The sequence below is a fragment of the Leuciscus leuciscus genome, assembly GCF_965113295.1.
Source record: "Leuciscus leuciscus genome assembly, chromosome: 9".
Taxonomy (NCBI): domain Eukaryota; kingdom Metazoa; phylum Chordata; class Actinopteri; order Cypriniformes; family Leuciscidae; genus Leuciscus; species Leuciscus leuciscus.
Window position 1 is genome coordinate 8,919,832 of NC_138733.1, and position 26,920 is coordinate 8,946,751.

The 26,920-nt window shown below is 36.9% G+C and overlaps 1 protein-coding gene across 13 annotated transcripts; it reads left to right on the plus strand.

The window, feature by feature from the left end:
• Positions 1–791: 791 nt before the first annotated feature.
• LOC309506410 (uncharacterized protein) lies at positions 792–24,108 on the plus strand. Of its 13 annotated transcripts, XR_014208721.1 has the most exons (15): positions 792–855; positions 3,147–3,248; positions 3,330–3,852; positions 6,056–6,607; positions 7,089–7,215; positions 7,326–7,537; positions 7,761–7,878; positions 8,171–8,285; positions 9,478–9,586; positions 9,694–9,879; positions 9,968–10,134; positions 17,167–17,286; positions 18,397–18,418; positions 18,602–18,659; positions 21,344–24,108. XR_014208721.1 is itself a non-coding variant. In XM_082180338.1 (11 exons), the coding sequence occupies exons 8-11, from the start codon at positions 8,190–8,192 to the stop codon at positions 10,081–10,083; spliced, it is 507 nt and encodes a 168-aa protein (XP_082036464.1). In that variant the 5' UTR covers positions 792–855; positions 3,147–3,248; positions 3,330–3,852; positions 6,056–6,607; positions 7,089–7,215; positions 7,326–7,537; positions 7,761–7,878; positions 8,171–8,189; the 3' UTR covers positions 10,084–10,488. The 13 variants fall into 13 exon arrangements, 1 of the variants encoding a protein (XP_082036464.1); XR_014208720.1 differs by having other exon boundaries at positions 17,167–18,418; XR_014208723.1 differs by lacking the exon at positions 21,344–24,108 and adding an exon at positions 19,543–20,282 and having other exon boundaries at positions 17,167–18,418.
• Positions 24,109–26,920: the final 2,812 nt, after the last annotated feature.

A 26,920-nucleotide genomic window follows, 5' to 3' on the forward strand; every position in this document is an offset into this window, starting at 1 on the left:
CCTGGATGTTAAATGTACAAACATTTTTTTAAAGAAACTTTATCACTGATAGTAATAATTCAATTATTAAAGTTTATGGGAAATGGTTAGCGCTTTTCCCAAATATCACATTTCATGAGGTATGGACAGTGCCAAACTAATTTTTGTTTCATAATAAAATAAAATAAATCCATTTAAAAATGATTCATCATTATTACCCTTGTAATAAATATTTAAGTAAATTTTACAGTAATATTTCCCCACTATGCTCGTTTTGCCAAGAGGAGGAAGAATCTATTTTACACTTATTCTACTTCTGTTCTTTTACTAAACAATTTTGGCTTCAAATTTCAGCTTCCATATTTCTTGCATTTCATCAGTTATGTAATATTTCTGTCAGTAAGGTTATTTTTCACTCTGATGTCTCTGAAAATAAAAAGCTAGATGATATATTAAACTTTTTCAGTATGATGGGTAAATACCATATTCACAAAGCAAGATACCTTAAATTCAAACCTAGTTGCAAAATTTTTGCTTATGATTTACAGTTATTATTGTCTTCACTTCAAAAAAATCCCCTCCAATAAAAAAGCTTCGAAAACATCCTGTATTATAGAACAAGTTTTATATAAATTGTAAAAATATTTTATTTACTGTTATTAATTACTTTCATTTTCTCTGTATCCCCACATGTTCATGTTCTTTGTTTTGTATTATTTCCATTGTACTGATTTATATTGTAATGCAATAAATAAATAAATAAAAACTTCGGTGGAGAGCAGAAGCGTCTAAATACCACGCATCACCTTCAACGGCAATGACGTCACCAGCGAGGCTCAGTTCGCCTGCTCCTGATGCGCGTTACCCTTCAAACAGGTAAGTAAGTGCAGCAATCTTTTTTTTTTTTTTATGAGATCACGGTGTTAACTATTATTTTAATTATTTCAGTGTTTCTGTTACATGGGGCCATGTGTCAAAATGAGTTGTTACTGGAACGTGCGCTGGTCCGTTAGCACAGCTGGTATCCTACCATTGACATTAGCCTAAGCTAACTTCTAATGTATGCCTGTTGCAGTTTGAAATAAATAAAAAATCATTTTTTTGACATGGGTTTTCAGCTTTTAGACATGGCTGATGACAGCACTACAAATCAACAGACTGAATTAGTGTTTGCTAACGTTTTTAGCTAAAGTTGCATGGTTAGCCTAAGCCTACGGGACCCCCCAGGGGTCAATAATGTGGACTAATCAGTGCGTATGGAATAATTCAGGCACGCGCAGACATTACTAGTTGCTTGCAGATGCATGATACTGTAGGGTTGGATTAGACTCCTATCCCCAATATATTTGATCTCTAATGTCATCATATATAGTGCATTTTACCTAAATTGCACATTGTTGGTTTGATTGCTTCTATTGCTCTCTTCATTTGTAAGTGGCATACATGGATTTCTCGGCGACGTCAGCACTGCATGCGCACGCAACCAGGAGGCAGAAAAGACCCGCGGTCTTCGTACCAGAGTAACGTTAAAGGGTTTAGGGTAGGCTAGTAGCATAGTGGTGGTGTTGTCGCTAAGTCAAAATGCTAATTATCATGTTAGACTAAATTAGTAATGTAACAGCCAATGTTAGCAGTGCAGCATCTATAGAGCCCGAATTTGCTTTTGTATAAGTTAACCTTGTTTACGTTACATTACGACCTGCAACATTTCATGACTTCACACATGTACGTGGCGATAATATTAAAAAACTTACTCTCAGCAATGGTGAGATCTTGCCGGATCCCTACGCAATACATGACGATCTTTGGATTGTGGATGACAAGTGGCCAGCAATTGTATGGCCTGATATATTTAATTATAATTTATTTTATTCGAAATCCATGTATACACTACTGTTCAAAAGTTTGGGGTTGGTAAGATTTTTATGTTTTTGAAAGCAGTCTCTTGTGCTAAAAAATTCTGTAAAACAGGAATATTATGAAATATTATTGGAACATACATTTTAAAATGCATTCAAAAAGAAAACGTGTAATTTATCAAAGCTGAATTTTCAGCATCATTACTCCAGTCTTCAGTGTCACATGATCCTTCACAAATCATTCTAATATGATGATTTGATGCTCAAGAAACATTTCTGATAATTATCAATGTTGAAAACAGTTTTGCTGCTTCTTATTTTTGTGACATATTTTATTTAGGATTCTTTGATGAATAGAAAATTCAAAAGAACAGCATTTATTTAAATGTTTTCTTGTAGTATACTACACACTTGGTATACTAAATGTCAAATTTGCGATCTAAATAGCTGTTTGAAAAAATAAACATGTATTTTTTTCACTGTTCATAACTGGTTGAGCAGTTAAACTCTAGAATGTGCTCATGACAGCACATAATCCACCGTCAAATCTTTGATTTACAGTAAGTAACGTTATATGTGTGCAGTCATGAAATGTTGCAGGTCGTAAAGTAACGTAAACAAGGTTAACTTATATAAAAGCAAATTCGGGCTCTAGATGCTGCACTGCTAACATTGACTATTACATTACTAACTTAGTCTAACATGATAATTCATACATGCATCACAGTATGTCCGGATTTTGATTCGTAAACAGTTGGTCTTTTTACATAATGTTATATTAATATGAAACACAAACAAACAGATCCAACTCTGAAATTGCAGTTTATTATTGAGTCAACAAAAAATTACAAACAATGCGAAATCTACGTTAATTACAATGTTCTTTTATTCTTTTATTACAGAACTCGGCATAACAGATAGCGTTTTTTTGCCTCCTGGATGCGCGCGCATCCGGTATTGTTTGTATACAAGAAACCCGTGTATTGGATAAAAGCATCTGCTAAATGATTAAATGTAAAGGAAAATTAAGCAAGATTTAGACTAGACCCTTTGTCTTCAGCTGAAAAACAGTAACCTCTTACAAAAAAACATGAATCTGTAGTTGATAATAATAGCTAATATGTTAGGTGACATAATTGTAGCCTTGGTAAAATAAACAATTGAATACAGAAATATCATTCTAGTTACAACCAAAGGTTGTAATGAAAATCTGCATTCTCCTGCAAATAGTCAGACACCACTATCCTCTACTGGAAAATGTAAAAAAAATGTATTTAATGTCATCCTGATTGTCCTTTGCTCTTGCAGATTGTTTGCTGCCAACAGCCTTTCCTCAAAATATCTGCTCTTGTGACACTGGTGATGTTGCAATCTCTATTGGTAGATCCATCATACTGGTTTGCATAAATGGTAGGATTGGGTAAAAAATATTGTTTATCTAACATATTACTTTAGTTCCTTGTTAGTTATTTGTCTTTCATGTGCTCTCAGGCCGTTATAATCTTCACGTTCCAGTGCTAACATGCAAACATTGCAATAAGCAATGAGCTCCAGAAGTCAGTGACTTTGTAAGGAGTGGTTACTGGCCCGCTACCATGCAAGCACAGACACTTTTCCACCAAGATCTGTTCCATTCCTTTGCAGCTATGAAGACAACAGCTCCAGGAATGTCAGTGAAAGCCTTCACAGCAATGTTGGACCAGAGAACAAAGCGGTTTGGAAGAGTGAGTAAATGTTTGAAGCTGAAAGACAAATGCATTCGTTATTATTATAAGTAGCTGTAAGGCTGGACAGTGTGGCAAAAAGGGTGTTCGAGTCCAAACAGGGCGCAAATTCAAATATACCCACATATGAAGTCAAGGTCCACAAGTGGCTGTAATATTTCAGGTTACTGAGATTAACTGAACTGAAGACCATATTAGACAGCATTGCCAATTGCATCCTTTCTTGGGTTTGAAAAGGTACATTGACAAAACATAAATGTGGTGACCTTGTAGTTCATTGTCATTTAAAGGTCCCGTTCTGCGTGATCCCATGTTTCAAACTTTAGTTAGTGTGTAATGTTGCTGTTAGAGCAGGGGTGGGCAAACTTTTTGGCTCAAGGGCCACACTGGGTTTTAAAATTTGACAGAGGGCCGGCCCAGTAGCAGATTATGAAACACAATCTCATGAAAGTGCCTATCTATACCACAAATTTTATTTCTCGTGCCATTTACACGCCAAGAATGTTTTTTGCGTGCATATGCTACGCACTGTAAACCCCTTGGTTAGGATTAGGGGTGCGGAGTGCTAGCCTATTACACGGCATAAAGTGCGCATCATATGCACGCGAAAACTGCATATCATAAGTAGGCTACTACAAATACAATTCGTGGTATTCGCACTTTCATGAGATCGGGCTGAGCAAACACATTTACGTTGTGGCAACGTCTACGCGAAATTCAACAACTGAGAGACGACATTCTGACAATACATTTTTTATGCTAGATATCCCCCATTTAGCATGTTATGTTTTGAGGTTAATTTTTAATTAGTTAGATGTTAGATAATTATAGCCTATACTTTTTAAATATTGTTTATCCTTATTATTATTTAATTGGTCTAACAGTAAATTAGAAACAAAACACCTGCAAGTGTACACTTAGAAGAGTAAAAATGACAGAAATTAATTCAACTTTATTAAAACTGCATATGGCAATCAATTTGCACTTCCAAAAGTCATACATTTGTGGAAAAAACGAAATAAACGAATATACAAATTTATTTTTAAGTATACTAAAATAAAACATAAAAAGCAAAGGCAGATCAGAACATTTCATGAACAAAACCGGGTTCTGTACATGGCAGACAGGGGAGCGCGGTCGAAAGCCGGGCGATAAAGGTCGGTAAACGGAATCAGTCAGGATACATCCACAAATCCAGAGGAGCAAAGAAACTAAATAGCAGACAAATCAATGGAAAAACTAAACAGGTGTGCAAGCGGTTACCAAACATTTTTTTTCTCTGTGAGTTTCCAAAAAAAGGAAAAAACATTAACGTGCAACCAGTCTATGCGCTTAAGTCGCTGTCTGTTTGGTTTCCATGGTGACGCGTCATTGCTTGTTACGTGACACACCGCACCCACAACAGCGCTGAATGAATGATGATCTGCTTTTGTCATTTTTCCTTTTTTACATTTGTTAGCTGTGGCATGAAATATCTGATATTCCGATTGTCAAATATATGCAACGCAATATATATATATATATATATATATATATATATATATATATATATATATATATATATAAAACGCAAAGTATTGCAAGAAAAAGGCTAAATTAATGCGATCTTAAGACAATTTTTTAAATACTCGACGGGCCGGATTAAACAGCCTAACGGGCCGTATGTGGCCCGCGGGCCGTAGTTTGCCCACCCCTGTGTTAGAGCATAAATAATATCTGTAAAATTATAAAGCTCAAAGTTCAATGCCAAGCGAGATATTTTATTTAACAGAAGTTGACTACAAAAAACGGCTCGATTGGACTACATCCCTCTACTTCCTTCTTTAATGATGTCACTAGAACCGTTTCTTGACTAACCTCCGCCCACAGGAATGCTCCCTCAACTCTACTGGCTACTTGCGCACTTCTTATAACTTAGGCTATTGTGTTTACTCAGCTCTTACGGTGATTTTCTGAAGTAAAACTGACGCTTCATCTTTTGTGTGATGTACAATAAACTTTATTAAACTCATCAGTACATGTTTGATCATCATTCAGACAGCAGACTTGTAGGCTATTAATAAATAATGGATACATAGACTACAAGCAGATGAAAAATACGTTATAATAACCGTAATTAAACTACTAAACCATACCTGTTTCATCTCTATACAGCACTCTGACTCTGTAGGCATTATTGTCCGACTCGAAATGAACGCCGTTACTGAGAGTTTCTGATATTATCATCATTCCGTGAGATGATTTTTTCCTGACAGACTGAGCGCGAGCTCATGAAGCTCCGCCCCCTGTGTCGTCCAGCAGCAGCTCATTTGCATTTAAAGGGCACACACTGAAACAGCTCGTTTTTCTGAGCCCCAAAAAATGTCAATTTAAACATGCTGTAAAAAATGATCTGTTGGGTATTTTGAGCTCAAACTTCACATACACACTCTGGAGACATCAGAGACTTATTTTACATCTTGTGAAAAGGGGCATAAAACGGGACCTTTAAAGCTGTTCTATAAGTTGTTTTTCAGACTGTCAAAGTGAATGCAGATGCTTTTCAGAGGAGCTTTCTGCAATATGTGTACTGTAACTCTGAAGAGGACCAACTTCTGGAAAAGGAGTCATTTGTCTGTCCAGCCTGTAGTCCTGAAATGGTGCTGTTTCAGTGGATGGCAACAGAAAACTCTACAGGTTCCAGAAAGCAAACCAGTGAGTTTTGTGTACACATTAAAAACAGCCAATGTAGTTCATGTATGTGCTTGCTATTAACATTATCATAATAATATAGTTCTCATTTTGTTATTTAAAATTAAGCTGTTGATACTGTAGCTGTTGAATATAATATCCATGTTAGACTTTGTAACCTTGTTTTTTTTTAAAGTGTCATATAAATACAATTATTATAATTTATTATTATTATGTACAACTTCTTACTACAGTGGTTATCCAGAATACAGTTTGTTGTAGGAGTGAAGAGCCAGGGTTCTTTGATGGAGTGTTTTTATCCCAAGACTCTGAGGTGTCCAGTTTTGTTGAGGAAGTCCGGAGGAAGTCAAGAGTGTAAGTTTTCAATCAGGCTGAGCCGCGGGTATCTGTATCTCTGGCTTATTTTATAACTAATTCGAAGTAAAGTTGGAAACACTGTAGCCTTATTAGGTGTTTGGATGAGGGAATCTTTGATCAGGTGTTGAGATGGCAATGGCAGGTTGCTGAGGTTAGCGATGCAGTCGGACTTTCACAAAGAGTGAAGCTGCAGAGCTGGATGAAAAAAAAATCAACTAGATTCTAATCCAGAGGGCACAGTGTATCTATAGTATTGGTTGCCGCACATTCAGTATGTCTGACACAATTTCTGACAAAGTTAGACTATTGCAATTATCCTCCTGTATGCTAAATGGCTAATAATTTCAATTGGTTTGTTATACTCCAGGGAGTTGCAGATGGAAGATGGGTCAGGCAATCAAAGACAAAATCTAATCAGACTGTAATTGTTGGTGTGTTTGAGCGTGCAGCCCTGCTATTTAACTTTTTACTTTGGTAGACGGCAGGAAGAGCGATGTGTGGGGAATCCCACTGGACAGCAGCAAGAGAGACATCAAAGCAGGCCAACAAGTTGGATGAAGAAGGTGTAGAAATTGCTGTGTGCAGGCATGCATTCCTCCTCAAAGGTTGGTATTGGTCTTGATAAATTGCAATGAAAAATATTTGTAGATGAAACATCTGAAACCTATTCTTCAGTGTGCAATGTGCTCTCTACTTATTTCTTTTTTTCCAAAAGATCTGAATATGTATAGAGGAGAAATCTTTACATATCCAATGTTTCTCCAAAAAGAGTTCCAGGATGCTGCATTTGTGGCCATGGATGTGACCTGCCGTTATGTGCCATACCTGGAGAAGGTGTCAGAGGCCCTGACTCATCTTCAACCTCTTCAGAAAATGAGACATTGCTTGTCCGTCATGCACGCCAAAGCCCACAATACAAAATGCGAGGTGATGCTTTTAACTACTTTTACATTTCAGAGTGATGTAGCCAACAATTAACGTAAAGTACCACAATGAATGATGTTGTGACCCAAACAACAACCCAGGAGTGTGTTTTGAGTTGTACATGAGCCCCTATGTGCTGTCCTCTACAGCTGGTGACCTTGAGATATGCATCAATATTGATCACCCTGTTGTCCACCCTGTTTAACAAGTCCACTGCTTCCTGTAGATTCTGTGGAATGCAAGGAACCAGGAAGGTGCCGGAACCACTCTTGGTGAAGAAGCAGAGCAAGTCAATAGTTTTCTCTCCAGATGTGCCCTGACCACAAAGTATATGTCAAAGTCAGGTTTGTAAGCTTCTTTGCCCCCTGCTCCCCTGCAAATGTACCCATTAACATTTTACAACTAAAGAGAACGGCCTCCACATTGCCTTGTCTTCCAGATTCAAAAAGGTATGTTCATGTATTGAAAAAGGATGGACTATTTTAAACTGTTAAATTTTAACTTAAAGTCCACCCAAAATGCATCACTTCAGCTATGTATATGTAGTCGAATATGTCATTATATTAAATCAGGCAGGAACATATACTTTTTGGTATTTTATGAAATGACAGTGTGTTGTGTGTTGCTGTTTTGCAGACAGTAGAAAACACCTTAGATGCAACAGAGCCTGAAGAAGATGCAGGACCAGTTGCATTGCAGTGATGACATGCTAAAGCAGTGGGTTGTTGATGTCATCAGTGGGCCAGTAGCGGTAAGGGCAATGTTGTTTTATACATAAACACTGTTGGAGTAATTTGGTTGTAATGCATGTAGCTGTAGCTTAATGTTAAATTATGATGTGGGGATGGGCACTATTTGCAAGTCATAAGTCTTCAATTAGTGTTTTGACTTAAAGAAAGTAAACATTTTAGCAATGAAAACAGAATGATTGGTGCATGTTCATGCAAATCAGACCAAAATGGAACAATATTATTTGAGGTAGGAAATGACAGACCAAGCACAATGTGCCAGTAAAGCCCAATTTATACTTCTGCGTCGAACTCCCGTCGTAGCTGCGTCGTAGGCTGTGTGTAGCGCGCGTACCCTTCGGCGTACCCTGACGTGCACCTCTCCAAAAATGTAACGCGTCAATTCTACGCGGACGCAAGCGCTGTGATTGGTCTGCTAGAACCCCTCCCTCGGGTTTCACATGCTCCCTCTGCATGTGTAATTGTGCGTCAACGCGGACAACGACGCAGAAGTATAAATGAAAACCTACGCGTAGTCTATAGCGTAGAGGCTCCGGCGTAGAGGCTCCGGCGTAGGTCCGACGCAGAAGTATAAATCAGCCTTAAGGCTCCATGTTTGCAGCATTCATGCATGCTCCGCTTGTAATTCTGATATTTTCAAAAGGCACTTGTTGGTTCTCATTCTTGGTGCAAGTATCTCAGCTTCTCATTGGAAACAGAAACTAGATCTGTAGAAAACTATAAACCTAAGGATTTCCCTTTTTTCCTTAATCCGCAAGAGCACCACGTGTTACTTCTGTCAGTTCAGAGGATATCGTTTTTTTTTCATCTTTGAAAGTTTGGCCTATTGGTGGAGCTACAATAAAGGTCATGGGGTCACCAAATTCGATGTGTGGAATGGATCCCCAATCAATGACTTTCATAAAGAAAGACTGTGGACTATGGACTCTCATAAACACAGAATCTTGAAAAGTGATGATAATAAAGATATCACACAGATTAGATGCCTATGCCTCTTGGCCTATGTTGCTTGGTCCCTAATTGTTGCTGAAACATGCAGTCAGTGTCCAGTACGGTATGAGAAAAACATACGAGATAGATATTTCTGTCCAAATTAAACATTGTCCTAAAGTGTGTGTTGCTGCTGTACTATGTGCAATTAAGAAAACTTAACTGTGTTTGAAACATTTCTCTTTCTTCTTCACTTGAATTTAGGAAATGCAGCAGCCAGTTCTGTTGATGCTCGTGGTTTGCAGATCTCCATCTAAGCACTCTTTCTCTGTGAGCATTTGTCAGAAGAAGCACTACCTTTATAGACAGAATGGTATGTATTAGTAAATGTAAGGGATGCAGATGGAAGTTCTATTGTTTCTGTTCATTAAATGCCATGGCAGCTCTTTTGTAATACCATTGTTTTTGCTCTTATTACAGATCGCAACAAAAGGCGTCAGAAGATTACTCAGAAGATTGCCCAAGAAAAGAAGCGCTTGCTAGAAGAGATCCAGAGATACAACCAACAACCTGATGGTGATCCTGTGGACACACACTCAGTTGTGCAGAAACTCTCCAACAAAGCTGCTGAGAGCATGATCTGGCCTTGGCAGGAACAGAACACAGGTGTTGTATTAATATTTAACTTTGTGTTTATTTAAAATGTATCATCATCAAAAGAGTTTATTAATGTATGATGTTTTCATTCCTTCAGACGGTGTAGACATTCTCGCCAAGAAGAAGCTTTTTGACCAACTAATGCTGGTCTCACGACTGCCAGAAGAAAAGCAGATCCTTGTGAAGGAGATGATGCAGCACTGTCAGCACTAGGGGTGGGAATCTCTAGGCACCTCACGATTCCATTCCATCACCATTCAGAGGGTAATGATTATCCATGCTTCTTTTTTTTTGGTACTTTTAAAGCAAAGTATTTATGATGACCCATAACGAATTTAAGTCAAGTCAAGTCAAGTTTATTTGTATAGCGCTTTTCACAATACAGATTGTATCAAAGCAGCTTCACAGTATTAAATTAAAATAATACAACAAAGTTTGTTTCAAGAGGAATTTATTGATTGATAAAATTAAATTAAATATCCCCAAAATATCCCCAACTGAGCAAGCCAAAGGCAACAGTGGCAAGGAACCGAAAAACTTCATCAAGTGACCTAATGGTGTCCTAAAACTCCATCAGGTGACCTAATGGAGAAAAAAAAACCTTGGGAGAACCCAGGCTCAGTCTGGGGCAGTGGTGGACGAAGTACACATACCATGTACTTGAGTTAAAGTAAAGATACTCAAGGTAAAATATTACTCAAGTAAAAGTAGAAGTGCTGCCTTTAAACATTCACTTGAGTAAAAGTACAAAAGTATTTGCCTTCAAATGTACTTAAGTATCCAAGTACTATGATTTTTTTATTGCTATAATGTCCTATTATAATTTTTGTCACAAGACTCTTGCTTAACTCAGTCTACGTGAAGACTCTGTCACTCTTGGCACATCAATCTATTAATAAAATGACATTAATTAGTCTATATATATATTTGAAATGAATACATTTTTTGTGTGTTTAATTTTGGACGGAAGGGGACTGATCCCATAAGGTATAATACATTTACAGTATTTACTGTACATATTTTTCACAAGCGTCTATGGTCATAATTATAAACATCCTAATGTTATGACACATTTACATAAACCTGCACAATGCCATTGAATATATATATATACACACTACATTATTGGAGCAGCCAATTTCCCTACAAAATTAAACACCAAAACGTATTAATGCAGTGTTTCTGCTACTCCTCAGAAAAAAAAAAAATGCTATTATATGAAAGTAATTTTAGTGTCAAGGTAATAAGCAATGTTCATTATGCGTCAGTATTTACCGATAATTGCTGCAATAATAGCTGCTGCTCTCTGCCCCGCTTAAAATTATTGGCAACACAAATTGTTTGGAACTATTGAGAGCTACACGAATCACGTGACCGCGCGGCGGCGAGATCACAGTAGGCCTGTCCGACCCGAAACGGCACACTGCACAGACCAATCGGTGAACGACATCAAAATACCGCAAGAGCGATTAGAGAGCAGACGGCTCTGTATGCTCTTCAATCGCTCTCGCGATTTCGCTCTATACCCCGATGTCATAAACCGATCGGTCCGTGCAGCGCCGGTTCAAGTCGAACAAGCCGTGTGTGTCGCAACCTCTTATATACTATGGTCGCAACTCTCATATTTAACGGCTCTGGGGTGCGTTTCCCGAAAGCATCGCCAGCCTTTAATATAGGAAGTATTTACTTCCAATACTTCCTATATTAATTTTATTAATAAAACAAATGGAAGTGATTTGGCAAGTCAACTGTAATGTTACATTTGCCAGCATATGTCCCAACATTGCAAAGAACCAACGGGAAAATAAATGTGTGCCTGTACTAGCAGCGTACTTGTAGTAAATGATTACAAACTTCAGAATATTCTGAATCTCTAGCATTTAATACTACTAGACTTCTAATCTAACCAACATCCTCTTGTTATTTCCAGTGAGCAATATAATCCTTCAGACAAAAAAACATTTTGCTGTAGCAAAATCACAAACAGTTTTCGTTCAAAAATATAGAATGATGTACCAGCAGCTCTCATACACACATAATGCTTGTGGACTTACGCATATTCTGAATAATTACAAAGCCGCTTTTATACACAACTAAATAATAAAGAGTTATGACTTGAAATGTTTGCTGTATACCACAATCAAAAACAGCATATACAAAAAAAGTGAATGAACATCTGCAGAGAGCACAGTCAAAATGTAGCTTTTTGTGACTGGCATTGAACTGATACACACTGTGAGTGTTGAGGGCAGTGTAACGTGTGTGTATAACAGATCGGTTTACAGCATATTGATAATACAGAAAGCAGCTCTCATACAGAAAATACTAAATAGGTCACAATGAAATTGCCAATTTTCCATACGTTACCCAGGTAGCCAGCGGAATCGGGCCAATCACGGCTGAGTGTCGGCTCACTCGGCTGTGTACTGGCAGCTCTGGCCCAGTAATGGTTGCCGGATCTGGCTAGGTTTTGGCTGTGTGTAGCTGGGCCGATTGTGGTTGAGAAATGGCGCATTAGGCACATTAAATTATAAAAATGACACAATTCATAGAACTTCAAAAGGAGTTTTAAATTCATGATTTAATATAAATTTTTATATTAATATGTTTTATTTTATTGTACCTGTTGCCATTAAAACTGTAACAAAAATTAATTATAAACTAAAAATGTTGTACTGTAATAAAATATGTGCCTATATTATTTATGATTTAATTATATCAAGGATTAGCATGATGAACTTAAATGGAGTAGAGCAAATGGGAGACCAGGGCAAATACAATTATTATATTATTTTCACCATGTTGAAATAAAAAATCCACAAGGACCATATTTGAGTTCCCATGATTTTTCAATGTGAGGAAAAATAGAGAGAGAGGTGGATTATGGCAAAAAATAATAATAACAACAATAAATAGCCTATACTGTATATAAAAAAAATTGGAATGACATACATTTTTTTGTTTTTTGTTTTTGTATTTGTTCATGTTTTTGTTAAATAAATCTGATGGGTATACCTACGAACTGAAGTTACACCAAAACATTTGACTTTTAGTATATATTATTTATTATTAAATGTGCCATACTCTTCGTAAACAATGGGTTGGTCAAGTATTTCATTCTAGTTTTAATAGCAAATCCAGAGGTACTGCAATTCTGATACATAAAAGAGTCATGTTTCTAGCAGAGCAAGTACTTTCAGATCCTGAAGGACGCTTTGTAATCGTCAGTGGCATTCTTTTTCAAACTCCAGTAGTGTTAGTAAACGTATACGCCCCAAATTGGGATAACCCTACTTTATGTCTATGCTTTTCTCAAAAATACCAAATCTTGACACTCATCACCTTATTTTTGGAGGGCACCTTAACTGTGTTATTGATAATAATCTTGATAAATCTGCGACTAAATCATCTTCTCTCTCTGCTATGTCCAGGTCTCTAATTTCGATGACAAATCAAATAGGCTGTATAGACCCCTGCCGCTTTTTTCATCCTTCTGACAAGGTGTTTTCTTTCTTCTCTGGTGTGCACCATGTTTACTCTCGGATTGATTATTTCTTTCTTGATAAAGCCTTACTTTCTTCGGTTATTTCTTCAGATTACTCTGCCATTGTTATTTCCGATCATGCCCCGCATATGTTAGATATCTCCTTTTTGCCCGTTTTTAAGAGCCGACCTCCGTGGAAATTTGATGTAGGGCTTCTTGTTAGAACTGACTTCTGTGATTTTTTAATTTTTTTTTTTATCCAAAAGTATAGACTTTTTCATGGAGACGAACAAATCAGAAACCGTGTCTGCTTCTCTTCTATGGGAGACATTTAAAGCGTTTATTCGTGGCCGAATCATTTCCTTTAGTGCTCACTTAGCCAAGGCTAGAAAATATCGGCAACAAGAGCTTATCCATTCAATCTTAGAGGTAGATGGACAGTATTCAAGCGATCCTAAACCTGATCTCAAGTTAAAACGATCAAAGTTACAAACTGAATTTGATTTGCTTTCAACAAATAAAGCAGAATATTTGATTAAAAGAACTAAAGCCACATACTATGAACATGGGGATAGAGCAGGCCGTCTCCTTGCTTCCCAGCTTAAACATCAGTCCGCATCCCGCTATATCACGCAGATTTATGATAACCATTCTAATAAGCTTGTTACTGACCCTCAAAAAATTAACTCTGTCTTTTCCTCCTTTTCCTCCAGTCTTTATTCTTCTCAACCTCCTTCTGATGCTTCTTTAATGGAGTCTTTTCTACAAAATTTAAATATACCCACTATTAATACATTAACAGAGGAAACATTAGATTTACCTCTCAAGCTAGATGAAATTACCACCTGCATTGGTCTCATGCAGTGTAACAAGGCTCCAGGGCCGGATGGCTTCCCCTTAGACTTTTATAAGAAATTCTCAGCGCAGTTAGCCCCCTTATTGTTGGATATGTATGTGGAGTCATTTGAGCAAGGTTTTCCTCCAGCCTCATTAAATCAAGCATCTATCTCCCTCCTATTAAAAAAAAAAATAAAGACCCAACTTTATGTAGTAGCTATAGACCTATTAGTTTATTGAATGCTGACATTAAGATTCTAGCGACGGTGTTGGCAAAGCGCATTGATGCATGTCTTCCTGATATTATTTCTGAGGATCAGACCGGCTTTATTAGGGGACGTCAGATGTCATCTAATATCCGGCGATTGCTAAATATACTTTTTAGTCCATCTCTGTCTAAGACTTCTGAAATGATAATCTCTCTTGATGCTGAAAAAGCATTTGACCGTGTGGAATGGAATTATTTATTCACTGTATTAGAAAAGTTTGGCTTCGGGCACAATATTATCTCATGGATTCGACTCCTATATTCGGCTCCCTCTGCAAGTGTTAAAACTAATGCTGATAGTTCATCATTCTTTCCTCTTTCTCGTGGGACACGGCAGGGTTGCCCTCTGTCCCCTCTGCTCTTTGCTTTAGCTATTGAGCCACTTTCTATCGCCTTAAAAACATCTTCGTCTATACGCGGGATCCAAAGGGGAGGCACAGAACATCGTGTTTCTCTCTATGCTGACGACTTGTTGCTGTATGTACAGGATCCAGTTGGCTGCGCCAACAAGATTATGCATTTGCTTGACAACTTTGGCTCTTTTTCAGGTTACAAATTAAACTTTACCAAAAGTGAATGTTTCCCCATAAATGATATGGCTAAAAAAATTCAGAAAAGCACCCTACCTTTTAATTTTTCACCTTCAGGGTTTCGATATTTGGGTGTAAACATTTCACACTCTTTCAGTTCTCTCCTTAAGAATAACTTTACGAACTTGGTTGATCAAATTAAACTAGATTTAAAACGTTGGGACAGCCTACCCCTTTCTCTTGTTGGGAGAGTGGAGACCATTAAAATGAATGTATTGCCGCGACTTTTATTTCTCTTCCAGTCTCTCCCTCTTTTTCTACCTAAATCTTTTTTAAGTGTCTAGATAAAATCATCTCCTCATTTATCTGGGCTGGTAAAATTCCTAAAGTGAATAAAATTATCCTGCAACGAAATAAACGTGATGGAGGTCTAGCTCTGCCAAATTTTCTTTTTTACTACTGGTCCGCCAATATTTCTAAGATTTTTTTGTGGTGTAATGCGCCGGAAGCTAACTGGTGTAGTCTAGAGGCTGCTACTTGTCTTTCCTCTTCTCTTCCTGCACTTGTCTTTGCTCCTTTGTCTATGCGTCCTTCCAATTATACTAGAAATCCTATTGTGCTATCAACTCTAAAAATCTGGAAACAATTTCGACAACATTTTCGGTTGAAGTCACTATCTGTTTTAAGTCCTATTTGCAACAATCACTTGTTTTTACCTCCAGCTATTGATCACACTTTTAAAAGATGGAAAGATAAGGGTATGGCCTGTTTTTCAGATCTTTTTATTGATAATTATTTTGCCACATTCACCAATCTTATGTCCAAATTTAACCTGCATACTACAGGCTTATTCAGGTATTTTCAACTCCGCAATTTTGTTAAGACTAACTTCCCTAGTTTCCCTCAATTACCAGAAAAATTACCATCTCTGGTTGAGAATTTATTGTCAGCCCCTACAGGTGGTTGTCGTATATCCTCTGTCTACGCCATGTTACTCTCTTCTAATACGTCTTCTCTCTCCTGCCTAAAGATGACTTGGGAAAATGAGCTGCAAACTAAGTTTTCGGAAGAGCTATGGTCTGAGGCCCTTGCTAGAGTTAATTTCACTTCTGTATGTGCTCGGCTAAGTCTGATTCAGCTAAAAGTCTTTCATCGAATTCATCTTACTAAAGCTAAACTCCATAAATTGTTTCCAGAAACAGAGGACTCCTGTATCAGATGCTCGTTTTCTCCTGCTGATCACACCCATACATTCTTTAGCTGCCCAAAACTGGCCTCTTACTGGTCTTCTTTTTTTGACTTCATGTCTAGAGCTCTGCTTATTTCTCTATCTCCATGTCCTCTAGTCGCCATCTTTGGTGTGTCTCACTCGTCATCCATCACGAGACAGAAAGCAGATGTTATTGCTTTTGCTTCTCTTATTGCTAGAAGGTGCATTTTGTTGCATTGGAAGTGTCCAACCCCCCCTCCTACTACCTCTTGGTTAAAGGATCTGATGTCATTCCTTTCACTTGAAAAATTGAAATATTCGACTCGGGGCTCAACGGGTACATTTTATAAAACTTGGAACCCTATTTTAAATATTTACGACTCTGTATCCTCTTTAGATCCTGACTTAATTATATAATGGTTGAGCAAGTGTATTGTTTTATTGTTTTTTTCTATTTTTAAAAAAAAAAAAATGTTTATCAGTTGTAGAGACTGCCGGTATTTTCTAAATCCTCCTGGGTGGGTGGGGGGAGGGTTTTGGGATGGTGGTTATTCTGTTGTTTGTGTGATTCTTTTACACTTTAGGAATGTGTAAAAAGGCAAAAGTGCAGACAATGTTTTCTCTTTTATGCTTGTCTCTTTGATGATTGAGTGTAAACTCTTGTCTGTACAATAAAAATTGTATAAAAAAAAAAAAAAAATGTGCCATACTAATAATTATTATTATTATTCATGATTGACGTCAGATAATCTAGTAATAATAATAATAATAATTATTATTATTATTATTATTATTATTATATCCCATCCAAATGGACTTTGCATAATAATAATAATAACAAAAAAAGAGAAAAATAATTTTATTATTAGTAGTAGTATTACTATATCACAACAACATTGACTTTGCTTATAATAATAATAATAACAATAAAGAAAAAAATATATAAACGTTACTATTTCACATCAAGTGCAAAGACCGCGAAAGAACCAGATCGAGGGTATATAAGCAAGGGACACGCGCCCATCGCGCGCACAGCCGGACTCCCCTTTGGATGAGAGGTCATTGCCGGACGGAGAGTTTTACTGAGGTAAAGTATTTTTTTGTATATATAAGTATAAAATGGACGGCCTGTCTGTAAAACGTACACATCTAGATCTTCTGTTCTCATAAACAATGGCTTTTCTGCTTTTTTTTGTGGCTTTTTTCCCATATGGTACACTTTCAGCACTGCTAATTACCGTTAATACCGTTATATCTGTCTGACGTCATTCACACTATATGGAGCAGATTTGCTAGGATTGAGAAAACCTATTTCGTTTCAGATTCATGTTGGTAAAGTTAACGTTAGGTTTTTTTTTTAAGTAAGTTTACAATTATTAATAATATTTTACTCTAATATTTGGCAGTGTGAAAGTGCGGGAGTTCCTCTCTCAGGAGCGCGTGAACTCCTCTCCCACGCACTCTGAGCGCGTGCGCGTGCGCGTGAACTCCTCTCTCACGCACTCTGAGCGCGAGCGCTCTCTCTGTTTACATTGAGAGAGTGAGTGAGAGACATTAATGACTAAGCATACAGTAGCCTACCCGTGTGAGATTATAATAAAACAAATCAGTTTTTGTGTGTGTTTTTAGTGGTGCCCGTGAAAGAGACTGTGAACGCATTGAATTCAGGGATCAGGTTACTACAAATGATGGCTGTGAATAATATAATATTCAGAAGTAAACAGTGTAGCTGACAGAGTATGTCAGAATGTTTATTTTTATATTTTTTAAACACAACCTTAGTTGGGGCTTCTTTCTTTAGCATTTCTAATCCAAACAACGTCAAACTTGGCACTGCACTTACTCGTGCCCGCAAATAACGGTTGCAAATAACAGACACACACACACACACACACACGCGCGCGCACGCACGGACGGACGTTTCTGTAATTTATAGATAGATAATTGCACTTTTTATACAATACAAACAAATACAGTAAAGGTACAACATTTATACAACCAGGGAAAAAATATGAATCACATTCAAGTAAAATTATTTTCAATAATGAAAATATGTTGTATTGTGATTTAATATTTCTTTTACTTGACAGAGTTTCTTTTGTACATGTTTCAGATGTTTTGATATATTCATAAATAACAGCTTTTATTGATTTTATGGTGAATGGCATGAAAATTATTATTTTCTCTCTTTTTTTAGTGTCAACTTTCATCTGATCGTTGTAAGTGATCAATCTAGCAGTCATCTGCATGTATGATTTGCCATGTTCTTAAAAAATTGATTAGTCAATGATCATTGATGAACAATCAATACATTTCGATTTGTAAATGCAATATTTCTGAATCAAATTCAGTGATGCTTTTCTTTTTCTCACCTTTTCCTTCCCTTGTTTTTTTGTCAATAGCTGTTACATACACCCAAAGGCTCTTTTAAGAGCCACAGCACAGTGCGTCTTTGGCTTTGTAAGTATTTGTCAGTCACTTTCTCAATATTTGCGTTTAGGTTCAGTAAAGCTATGTAGATCATGCAGTTAGTCATTAATCATGGCTTATTAAAGACAAATAATTGTTAAAGTATAGGATCATCTCATCTGATAATTATTGAATTTAAAAATTAATTTTTGTGGTGAGTGAACTTTTATTATGTAATTAAACAGTATATTAGCCTATGTGCCTAGTGTAATGTAAAAGTTATTTTTACAAAGATGTTTGTTATGGTTTTTTGTCTTATCAAAGACTTTGAACTTGGTCAACAGTAAAACCCAAGTTGAAAATAAAAACCAAATTTTTATATGTTTGCTAGTAGTAGCTTAGTAGCTGGAGCTTATCTGGGTAGGTTAAGTTAGAGGTTATAACATTTTGAGTGAAGACAAATCTAGTGTTATTTGTTTATGCTTAAAAAATTACTTTTATAAAAAAAAAACATTTTCAATACTAATAATATTAAAAATAATAATAAGAAAATAAGAAATGCTTCTTTTTAGCGGCATATTAGTATTATTACTGAAGGATCATGTGACACTGAAGACTGGAGTAATGATGCTGAATATCAGCTTTGCAATTATTAGCTTTATATATATATATATATATATATATATATATATATATATATATATATATATATATATATATATATATATATTGCTTGTGTAAGAAAAGAAGAAAAGAAAAGCTGGCTCTTAACACATATGAGTTATTTATTTATTTTTTGCATCTCAGAAATTACTAGCTGTCACAGAATAATCATGCAACCTCTGTATTATGTACTATTGTAAATCATTGTAAAGGTTTTGTTTTTAGTTTTTGGGGTTTTTCAAATTATTTTTAAATCCTTTTCTGTTCAAAGACAATGTATCACATTGTCGACTTCCTCCAACCTCATGGGTAAAGGATGGTCGAAGCCTCTGGCCTCCATTTAAAGTAAGGCAGAAATGCAACAGGGTAGTGATGAGAGGTGACCCTCCTGACGAATCCTGGCCAAGTCACACCATAAGGATAATGGCAACAAAAAGTATTAAATTGTGATTTATGATTTAAGTATTAATCACAACTGGCATTAATGTTGTGTGCACCAGACGCCACAGACTGTCCAACTCAACTGTCTGACTCAACCATCATGCGTCTCTGTCGTGTCACTGCACGTCTGCTGAGTTCCGCCTTTTGCGTTCCGTCAATATTACGTTATTAGAAAGAAAAAAAAATTTTTTTTAGAAAATCGATTTTTGACATTTGAGAATCGATTCAGAATCGTCCACGTCCGCATCGCGATGCATCTAACAATCGATCCCAGTAGGAGCTTGTTCTGCATGTTCTCAGCCCGCCCATAGAGGGTGGGATCTCACTCACAGAATGTACAAATAGTGTCAGCCATCTTTTTTTGGAAGCTAACAGGCTCTTGCTCTGTGGAGAAAGCTGAGTAGGAGGAGTTACCATCCTCTTTTTCCCGGACATGTCCGGCCGTCGAGATCGTCCAAAATGTCCGGGATTCAGTTTTTGCTTTCTGCAGTCGCCATTCATTGTTTACATGCCCACCTTTTGTTTCAATCTAACTGAATTCATTCCGATTGGTGAATCTGAATGTAGTGTTTACATGAACGCTAAACAAAGTGATCAGTTGATGTGCGTTATAGCATTGCTAAGCAAATTCCCGCTCCTCCGTGAGAGATACGAGACCGGTGCGTCTCACAGGTGTCGCTCATCAGTAATCACGCCATCGGCCTCACGCCGTTCTCTCTACGCCGTTTACTCTGCTCGCCACAGTAAACATGATGAAGATCTCACTCACAGAATATACAAATAGTGTCAAGTTTACCGGCACAGCCCTAGTTTATATATATTGTTAGATACAATAAGAGCTGTGAAAAATAAGAACATAATAATCTAGGTATATATATGGCATAAATTCACTTATATCATAATCTTCTACAGCAATTGTCATTCACATTTTAACTATTTAACTAGTTCCCTATAATTAAAAATTTATTATTAGTATTAGTAATTTATTAGTAATTAAAATTACCCCATTTACTCACCCTCAAGCCATCCTAGGTGTTTATGACTTTCTTCTTTCAGACGAATACAATCTGAGTTATAATAAAAATGTCCTGGCTCTTCCAAGCTTTATAATGGAAGTGAATGGCCGTTTCTGTTGTGAAGTCCATAAAGCCTAGCCAGCACCAAGAAGACGACAATGTAAAGAGTGACACTACGGCAATTTTAATGATATGAATATTTTCTAGAAATAAAAATTCCAGATACAGCATACTCATTTTTCATCGATTCTTGCACCCAACAACACAACAAGATGACATTTATAAAAATAATAATTTAAGCTCCTTGTTATGTAGCCAAATCTGTGTTGGTTTGTATTGGCCGCCTCCAGTTTTCCGTTTGTTTTGCCTCCAGCTAGCGCCATGACGTAACTGTGACGTCGGCGCAAAAGGGGTCTATATGGATGATAAATGATGAAATGCATCTAAATCATAACCTTGTATAGCAGCCGTCAAACATGTTTTAACTATATTAACAAGTGAATGACAGAACAAAACTTTGCCACATAAAATATCTTATACCTGATCTCTGTTGCTTTCTGATATTAAATCAGGGTTCACTTGAACTGATTCTTACTGTATTTCTGTGTATTTTAGACCAGGTGAGAGTGAAAGAGCAAAGACAAGAACTGAATGAAGTGGAGGAGGAACATCATAACTTTACAAATCAGAGAACAAAAGCCAAAAAGATGCACACCTGCACTCAGTGTGGAAAGAGTTTCACAATGAAAGGAAACCTTAAGAGACACTTGAGAATTCACACTGGAGAGAAACCGTATACATGCACTCAGTGTGGACAGAGTTTCACAGAGAAAGGAACCCTTAACTCACACATGAGAATTCACACTGGAGAGAAACCGTATACATGCACTCAGTGTGGAAATAGTTTTTCTCAAGCATCACATCTCAGTAAACATCTGCGTATTCACTCTGGAGAGAAACCATTTAACTGTGATCAGTGTGGTAAAGATTGTATTTCATCATCAAATCTAAAACAACACCTGATAGTTCATTCAGACGAGAGGCCTTATGTGTGTTCTCTCTGTGGAAAGAGTTTTTCAAGGCTGTACAGTTTTAAACTGCACCAGAAAACACACAATGAAGTGAGAGATCATGTGTGCTTTGACTGTGGGAAGAGCTTTACTACATCTGGTCATCTGAAACAGCACCAAAGAATTCATACTGGAGAAAAACCTTACAAGTGCTCATATTGTGACAAGAGTTTCGCTCGGTCTGGATCTCTGAAAGAACACGAGCGAGTTCACACTGGAGAGAAGACGTACTACTGTACTCAGTGTGAGAAGAGTTTCACCACATCAAGTAATCTAGTGAAGCATATTAGAAAGAATTGTTCTGTGTCACAGCGAGCAAATGTTTTGACTGACAATGTGTGATTTTGTGAGAAAAACGTTTCAACATGATCCAATAATTAATATAAACTGTGAGATTCAGATAAATCAAATGTATAAATGAAATAAACTTGAGTTCTGTGACGTTAGTTTTGTGGAAGTTGTTTTTGAGTTGTAACTTTCTGACTTGTCATTTAGCTGTCACTGTAAGGCAGTTCTTTGTCTCTAGTAAAACAACAAAAACATCCTGTGGCCTTTTGCACAAAGCCGGCTTCATTTGCTAACAGGTAAAGTTCGAGATTAGTTTGAGCAAAGTGGCTTTTTAGGGCTCAGCAAAGAGGATTGGGTTTTAGTTGTGTCCATCATCATGGTAACTTACGCTACACGGCTAAGCTGCTCCGGAGCAGGTTTTATTCTGGGTTAGAGATTGCAGACCAAAACTGGACCAATCAGTGCATTGACATGTATCTGATACAATAAAGCCACTTCCCCTGTATCTCTCACTCCAAATCAAAGCAGTTTATAGTGTGAAACAAACTCTAGAGACCAAATTGCCCATCTTTTGCTGCTAATTATTCATTATATTTATATTTTATGAATTATAATTACTTTTGATTCATGAAATATATTCACGTAGTTATTATAGCCTATTAATTGACAAGTAAAATCAAACTTTGCTTTTAAATTAATATAAAATTATCAAGTTATTTTGGCAAAAACGACATGCTAGAAGTGGCTCCCAAATTCATTTAAGGGTAAAAATGTTATTGATGTTCAACAAATAAAAACCATATATAATTCAGATAAACAAATGACAAAGCTTGGGTTGCTGATATTAAATCCCTTTCTTCAAAAGCACTTATTGTAAACCCGTTCTCATCAATCTGCGTATAAATAACACGACTTTACACTTTCAAATTGCGTGTAATGCATATGCCAAAGTCCAATTTTGCGAGCATATCCTTCCCATTAACTTCGGTGGAGAGCAGATGCGTCTGAATACCACGCATCACCTTCAACGGCAATGCCGTCACCAGCGAGGCTCAGTTCTAGTCTAGTAGCCAACTAGGTGAACCCGGAAATGTTGAGTACACCAAAGTTTTTTTGCAGAAATGTGAAGTATGGGTTCCCAGCATACAGAAACTGCCGGATGCTAATTCGCATATGTTGAACAATTTGCATAATTAGCATTATTAGCTTAATCGTCCATTTTGAGCAGATATTTTACACTGTATGGCCAATTTCTACAATATGTGAGTGGTTTTAGAGGATGCTGATTTCATTTTTGGCATTTTCAGATTTCAAAGAGCTAATTTTATTACATATTTTGATTTATTAAGGCAAATTCTGATTACTTTCAGTTATAATTTTAGGTTATTTTTATGGTATACAAAATAATCTTAGATTTCAGAATCTTGAGTGCTCTTGTGAATATTGATGCATTGTTTTCAGGGTGTGGTGAGGCTGAATTCCCTCCTGACATTTTTGAAGATTCAAAATTGCATTTTGAATAAACGGTGAATATTTGTTAGGCTGAATGTTATGCATTTCTGGAGGGAAAAGCAATGCAGGTATTTGACATAACTTGGATCCTGCAACTGTACGATACATATTATTGGGGTAGCTCTTTAAGACACCCAATGAGATGACATCACCTAAGCCCATCACCATGTGTGATCAACGAACTACAAATAATCACTGTATACATGCCATTCAAGACAGGCCACGCAAGTCGCTAGGGCAACTCCCGAATGGTAGAAGGGCTGCCCAGGTTGGTCCGCAAGTCGCAAGATCCTACGGGGACCCAGTTAAAACTCCGCCAGATGCAAGAGTTAAAACTGAGTCTGGGAAACCCGGGTCAGCCCACCAGACCAAAGGCTAACCAAGAGGGCCTCACCTCCGCACCACACAAAGCACACGCTGGCTACCACCTTCAGGCAAACTGCTATGCCTCACAATTAATTAACAAAAGGCAGCCTCATCATCTTCACTATCCTCGTCTGTCCTGGTGAGTCGAGCAATGGAGTTAAAGCTGTTACAACCTTTCCAAAACATTAGCTAATTCCAGTTCTTGCAGCATCTGACACCAGTAGGCTACATGTGTCTATTAGTGATGCGCGGGTCGGCTTTTTTTACAACCCGCGGGTCCCGCTTTTATGAAATTATTTGGCCCGCCCCAGCCCGCCCCGCACCACTGTATCTATTTTTACAACCCGCCCAGCCCGCACCCGCGACCATTAAATAGACATAGCCTACTAGGCATAGTAATGTAAATGAAAACAGCCTTTATTTCAGCCTTAAAGTGCTTGGAAACATCGCCCTGTAAACTGGCAATAACAGACGATTCTGAATATGAACCATAAATCAGGTCATATTAATAAGATAATGATTTAAACATTTTCAATATTTACAAAGCAGCGTTTGTATTCATTCTAATTCATCATTCACCTTTTTTTCTTTTAATTATGTAAAATCCCGACCTCAATTTCTCCCGCACCTCATCTTCCATCTTCACTTTTATTTCTCCGTCTTTGTTGTTGTGGCTGGCGGCGGGAGCTGCTTTGCGCGAGCTGTGTCACGTGACGCCAAAGGTTTGGGGAAATCACGCAAGTTGCATTGCTACGGCCATATCAAATAACCTACTAAAATATGATTAGATTGATATTCCCAAATATTTAATATAGGCTGGACATTGCATGCAACATATGGATTTTTATTTTATTTTGTTTTTAATGACCCGCCCCAACCCAACGACCCGCGCATCACTAGTGTCTATGTGTCCGTGTTTTTATGATCTGTTATAGCCTACTACATACCTCACGTGTCATTCATATCTGTTTTAGAAGTCAACAACAGTCTATAACTATGTATTATGACATTTGATCTAAAACCTCTTTTATAGCCTTCTTCTGATGCTTTCAATAATAGTCTACCACAAATACAAATACAAATAAAAAATAAATAAAAAAAAGTCCCTGTGAACTGGAAGTTGCATGTGAAAGGGAATATTGAACAGAGGGCAGGGTTTTACTCTAGCGCTCCTCTTCTCCATCTCTGCTCATAGCAGACTAACGGTTTGAGGGGAGTGGTTAGGCGTTTCCCAACCCAAGCCGTTAAACCTACATCATCAGAGAAGGAACGCCATTCCAGACCAAAAGTAACTTTTCAGATTTTGATGAAAGATTACCACGGCAAACATATTTTTTTTCTGTGTATATACTTGCATAAATTAATTGTTCACCTCAAGACTAGTAATATGCACCAGCAAAGTAAATCGGGTATATTTTGATTTCATGTCGCCTTTAAGTTGATAAAACAATTTTTAAAACCAGGTTCTGAGTAGCATTATACTGTTTCAGTTTTCTTTAAATGTTTTGAAAGTTAAGTCACTGTGGTAACAGTATTTTTGGAGACTGTGACTTGTCAACAAAGGGTGAAATTTTTTTTTTATTATCCCCTCATAACACATATCATTCATGTTTCTTTTTACAGATGCCTACTCTAAATTGCTACATATGCAGTACAAAAATTGGAGTAGCAAGCAAAACATGTCAACACTGTAGTGCCAAGCAGCCATATAAGCAAAAGCTTGAGAAAAAAAAGGAACAGCTTTCCCAAGAATGGATTGACCGGCAAAAAAAAAACTGCAGTGTGAACAAAGTTTATGATGCAACAAATCTACTGGTAGGTTTATCTTTCAGATGTTAGTCATAAAATAGTAAGTACTGTAAATAATCCCTGATATTTAGCTTATACACACATGTCGTTGTTATATTTATATACAAAAGCTTCAACAATTCTTTTTTCAGTGCATAAGGACTTAGGTGTAACATCTGTTTGTTTCCATTGTACTCAGGTCTGATAAAGAAGCTCTCTCTCTCTCTCTCTCTCTCTCTCTCTCTCTCTCTCTCTCTCTCTCTCTCTCTCTCTCTCTCTCTCTCTCTCTCTCCCTCCCTCTCTCCCTCTCCCCCTTATTAGTTTTATAATTCTGTCTCAATTTTATTCCAGCTCCACAAGTGGGAGCTTTTAGAGAGGTTCCCACTCCTTCTCCTTGCCAGGAGAACCTCAAATGGTTTTTCTGCTGAGTGCTTCTGTCCTTGGAAGATGGATACAGAAGAAACTCAGGATGCTTTTCTTACCATAAAGAGGTTGTATGAAAGTCTTCTTAATGGTAATAAACACAAATGCGCAATGCATGCAGAATTTTCACATATTTAATTGCTTATTAGTGCATCCTCAATTATATATATATTATTATGATTATTATTTTTTTTTTCTCACCTTAGGTTTTAAAAATTGCATATAAAAACAATACTTCCAATGTTTTTACATAGGGGAAATTACATAATAAAACTTGAGCAGGGTATTATTTTGATAATGTTAAATTGATATTACATTAATAAAAACAACCCATATGTGGACTTAAACGTAATAACAAATAAATAAAATAATAAAACCATAATAACACTTTATTTTATTATTTATTTATTTTTGCTGAATTATTATTTAATTATTATTACTCTCATGTCCACATCACAGTTTCTTTTATCCAACAGTGGCTATAAAAGCACCAAGCAGCACGGGAGAGAGTTCTGCCATTAACACATCAGCAGACCCAGCATCAGATTCCCCATCTCTGCTTACCGGTAATGGTAAAATGTTTCATTCAATTTAACTAACATGTTCTTGTACAGCAAACTATTTTTTTTGCACCTGTCACCCACCAAATAATAATATCTGTCCAAATGCAGACCCTAAGAGTGACACTCATTACACTCATAAAATCATAAATGTTTCATCCTTGAAAACAACAAAATACATTAAA